Consider the following 4,977-nt stretch of genomic DNA (forward strand, 5'->3'; position numbering starts at 1 on the left):
AATAATTTTGAGGCCCACTCGCTAGCTAAAGGAGTTGTGTCTCTTGCAGTGGGTCGCCACGTGTGGCTAGGGGTTTTTTCCGACATTGCTTGTATTCCTCAACTTTTAAGCTTTGAATAAAGCCCCTAGTTTACCCTTCAAAAAAATATGAGAAAGGTACGAGCTTCGACCTTAAAACGACCTTAACCATTTTTTTTAATTATTTATATCATTATAGCCCGTAGCAACGCACGAGCATTCTACTAGTATACGGTGAGTTACAGGCAGGCTTCGCGAGAGTTCCTTCGGGCCAACATAACAACCGGCACACTTACAAGTAGGTCCCACGTGCGGCCGCGCATGACCTCATTGAAGTAGTACTGGCGCAACAAACTCTAGAAGAGCCCAAGGCCCTGGAACAGAACAACATAGCGGCACGCAACACGCCAGCTGCAGCAAAGCGCCGTGCCGCGCCGCTTCCCCAAGACCCAAGTCACCTGCCATCTCCTCTCTTCTCCAGCAGCAGCGACCTCGCCACGCGCCGGCGCCGCGCGCAGCAACGGCATGGCGATGTCTCGCGCCGCGGCGGCGGTCAGGCAGCGGAGGTGCGGGCCGCTCCTGCCCGCGGCGAGGTCCATGGCGTCGTGGTTCGGCCACGTGGAGCCGGCCGCCAAGGATCCCATCCTCGGCGTCACCGAGGCCTTCCTCGCCGACCCCTCGCCGGACAAAGTGAACGTCGGCGTCGTACGTGTTGCTCCCTCTTTCCTCTTCACCCGCATGCCCTGTTCTCGCGGTGCCGCGATCAAAATGGGCGCCGATCGCAGGGGCTGATGACTTCTTTTTCCTGCTGCGCCGCAGGGTGCGTACCGGGACGACGACGGGAAGCCCGTGGTGCTCGAGTGCGTGCGCGAGGCGGAGCGGCGCGTCGCCGGGAGCACCAACATGTGAGATCTCGTTGTCCGCCTTTCCTCTGGTCTCTCTTGGCCCTTCCTTTTCCTTTAATGCGGTTGTGGGTGCAGTTTTCTTGGTCCTGCGGAGTGAGGACTCAATTGATGATGAATTGACGTGGACGAAAGCTTAGCTTTATGCATGTTGCCTGCATTGCCCTGCAGTCTTGTGATAATAGATCATGTGCCAATTCTACCCTGTGAATTTTTCTTCGACAATAAGTATGCACATTTGTCGGTTTCGCTATCAAGAAATTATTGACGGGATCATGGCGCACTTCCAGCCGAGTCTAATACAGCATGTGGAAGTTTCAGTCTAACTTTTCTGCACCTTGAGAGTCCACAGATTTTTTTAGAGGGGTTTCGTGTAAAAAGGAATGCTTTTTTTTTAGGAATTGTAAAAAGGATTATTAAATTCCGGCTGTGCAGTTAAAAATAGCACGATGCTCCAAATTTACAAGAATGCAAAAAAATAAATCAAAAATGGATTTCAATGGTACTGTAATGAAATTTTAGTACATGAACGGTTACCATGAGTTCTCAATTTCTTTCCCTGGCGGGATTTGTAAAACAGGGAGTACCTTCCGATGGGAGGAAGCGTGAAGATGATTGAGGAATCGCTGAAGCTGGCATACGGGGAGGATTCTGAGTTCATCAAGGACAAGAGGATCGCGGCAGTGCAGGCTCTTTCAGGGACTGGTGCATGTCGCCTCTTTGCAGATTTCCAGAAACGCTTCTTGCCGGATTCACAGATCTACATACCTACGCCTACATGGTCAAAGTGAGTTAGGATACATTCTACTTTGACCTTCTCACATTCATGGGTGCCGAGGCTTGACACCTAATTCTTGGTTACAAGTTTCCAGTAGGTTACCAAATACAATTCAGGGACCAAATTGAGCATAGTCGTAGTGCACTTATATATATAGCAAAATTTCAAATGTTCTTCGAGCATCATCGAGTTGGCACCCTCTGATAATAGCTAACTGTATGAACTTATTCAGCCATCACAACATTTGGAGGGATGCCCAGGTACCACAAAGAACATTTGCCTACTACCATCCAGAGTCAAGAGGACTGGACTTTGCAGGCCTAATGGATGATATCAAAGTATGAACATTTTTACAAGTGCTGTATAGTTAGATGTCAATTCTTGTTAACTAACACGACTCATCCTTCCACTAACACTGTTACACAAGTAATTATAGTTTGCTGTGATTTGGCACAGAAAACCTCCCATTTTCTGTGGGGATTTCTGTCTTGTTGACAGCTTATCTGTCACTGATTCAGAATTGTGTTTCTTTACACATGCAGAATGCTCCAGAGGGTTCCTTCTTTTTGCTTCATGCGTGTGCTCACAATCCCACTGGGGTTGATCCTTCTGAGGAACAATGGAGAGAGATATCTCACCAGTTTAAGGTACAGATGGCAATAAATTGGAGAATGGCCACTCCTTATATTATTTTACCAGTGACATGCAGCTGTATTTTTGTTTGGCATTTTTCAGGTGAAGAACCATTTCCCATTTTTTGACATGGCGTACCAAGGGTTTGCCAGTGGTGACCCAGAGAGAGATGCCAAGGCTATTAGGATCTTTCTTGAAGATGGACATCAAATTGGATGTGCACAGTCGTATGCAAAGAACATGGGACTTTATGGCCAAAGAGCAGGATGCCTTAGGTACACATTTTTCCTATGTTAATCTATCATATATCTTCCATATCTGTTCTCACTTAAGTATCGATGTCTGTTGCACTGGCTACCTTTTCTTATTTCTATTTTCTGCAGCTACTTGTTAGTGTTTGTGTTCTATGTCAAGTTGCTTCCCAGTAATTTCTCTGAATTGAGGATGCCAGTATGTTTATTTGTGCACTGTGTACAGCCTGAAAGTACTTTATTTAAGTAGACTTAAGCATTACATGCAGATGCTCTTGAAGAGTAAATGTTATCCTTCAAAATTAGCATTTTTTTTACTTGTCAAGGCATCCATTTAATGTACTCTGAACATTTTCCGCTCTATTCACTGAAGTAAAAAAAATCAGAGAAACAAAGTATGTGACACTAAAGACTATAAGCTAAAACTTTTCATATGTTTCCTAGGCCATGGCCTGATCTCCTATATTTTAACATTTTCTGCAGTATTCTCTGTGACGATGAAATACAAGCAGTTGCTGTGAAGAGCCAATTACAACAGATTGCCAGACCTATGTACAGCAACCCACCCCTTCATGGCGCACTAATTGTTTCCACTATCCTTGGTGATCCAGCACTGAAAAGCTTATGGCTGAAGGAGGTCAAGGTAAACTACAAAGTCCTTCTTCCTAAATCCTGACTATCATTGAAGTAAAAAAAATTCCTGAATCATTTGATAATCATAGGAATTGATGGGTTTGATTCTGAACATTATTTTACCATTTATTTATTATCTCAGGGTATGGCTGATCGCATTATTGGAATGCGAAAAGCACTTAAGGAGAGTCTTGAAAAGTTGGGTTCACCATTATCATGGGAACATATTACTAATCAGGTAATGCCCATCAAGATCTTTTTACTGTAATTTGGGCTGGGGTAGATCACTGCCCACATGTAACAGGTGTGGACGCCATTTGAGTTAGATCACTACCCACATGCCCATCAAGATATTTTTACTGTACAACATCTTGGCCAACATAAAAGGGTTTAGGAGCCATTTGGGTTTGCACCGGTGCAAAGCATTCGGGTAGGATGATGCCAGGAGAGTAGATTTTTTTTTTGCTTTGGCCTCAGTACCTAAAATCTCTCTTAAATTGATCAATTGATTGTGGCAAATATGTTGCCCCTGTTTCAAACAATTAAAATTACAAGGAAGTTACACTCCTTAGAATGGAAGGTTAGTTGTTGGTTCATAAAAGGTAATTAGTTCCCATAAAAACTGATATCTGGAGGCCCTGTCTTTGGTTGGCTCCCTCAGACTTATAACCTTGGGGAAGGAGGAATGTTTTTTTTTTTTTACTGAAATTGGTTTTCTGTTGTATGGTGGGAACAACACTCACTTTAACCTTCTAAGATGTTCTGATGCTGCAAATTTTCTGGTTTCAAACAGCATTGTATTACTATTCTACACACTTTGACAATAATTTAGCTAAATTTTACTTTGTGCTTTGTAAGTGACCTTATATACTTTCATATATGCATTGCTGAGAGTTTTGCCATGCCATTCCATCGGCGGTTGTCAATAGCTCTAATATAAAAGAGAGTGCTTTACTTTCGTGAACAGATTGGCATGTTTTGCTACAGCGGGATGACACCTGAACAAGTTGATCGCTTGACAAATGAATTCCACATATACATGACTCGTAATGGCAGGATAAGGTGCTCATAATTGCTTAACAGAAAGTTTTTTATTCTTATTTCTCAATACATCTCTCTGCATTAGTGCATTTCATGGATTACTTACACCTGATTTTATTGATATTTCCTCCTTCAGCATGGCTGGTGTAACAACAGGAAATGTCGCCTATTTGGCTAACGCTATTCATGAGGTCACTAAGACAAATTAAGACCCCTTCCTCCTGCCATTTTGAGAAATAAGAGGAGCCTTTCAACTTCAATTTGCATTTTGCTTTTAATTTCCTTTAACCTTTTATGTTCGAACACTGTTGTTTTTATTAAATAATGTCCCACATAGTTGTGACCTATGGGTGTGCAAATATTGATTTGTTTCATCGGAGACACAGAAAGGAGGATGCCCTAACACTGAAAGTGAAGTGTTTGTTATAGTCTTTGAAATAATTGGAACCATCACATCCACAACCAGAAGATAGGCTGGTGTCCAACATAACACGTGTAACTGTTATTGTCAAAATCATTAATTGAATTAGTGTTAAACTGTTAATGCCACAAAATGAGATGCTGCATGCTAGTAAATAATTATGTTACAAAAATATAGACATACAAACCTAAAAAAACAAATATTGTTAAATTTAAAGAGTGCAATATATTGATGATGGGGTTTGCGAAATGGAAGGTTCTCCTCTTGACATATGAGAGTTTGCAGCATCAGAAATAAAGT

General features: G+C 42.5%; 1 protein-coding gene across 1 annotated transcript; it reads left to right on the forward strand.

Annotated features, from left to right (window-relative positions):
* Window positions 1-394: 394 nt before the first annotated feature.
* On the forward strand, window positions 395-4,659 carry LOC123168711 (aspartate aminotransferase, mitochondrial). Its single transcript, XM_044586578.1, has 10 exons — window positions 395-723; window positions 838-923; window positions 1,501-1,707; window positions 1,931-2,036; window positions 2,241-2,345; window positions 2,434-2,606; window positions 3,066-3,225; window positions 3,358-3,453; window positions 4,183-4,277; window positions 4,393-4,659. The coding sequence occupies exons 1-10, from the start codon at window positions 544-546 to the stop codon at window positions 4,463-4,465; spliced, it is 1,281 nt and encodes a 426-aa protein (XP_044442513.1). The 5' UTR covers window positions 395-543; the 3' UTR covers window positions 4,466-4,659.
* The last annotated feature ends 318 nt before the right edge of the window (window positions 4,660-4,977 follow it).

The sequence above is a fragment of the Triticum aestivum genome, chromosome 7D (genome assembly GCF_018294505.1).
Source record: "Triticum aestivum cultivar Chinese Spring chromosome 7D, IWGSC CS RefSeq v2.1, whole genome shotgun sequence".
Classification (NCBI taxonomy): domain Eukaryota; kingdom Viridiplantae; phylum Streptophyta; class Magnoliopsida; order Poales; family Poaceae; genus Triticum; species Triticum aestivum.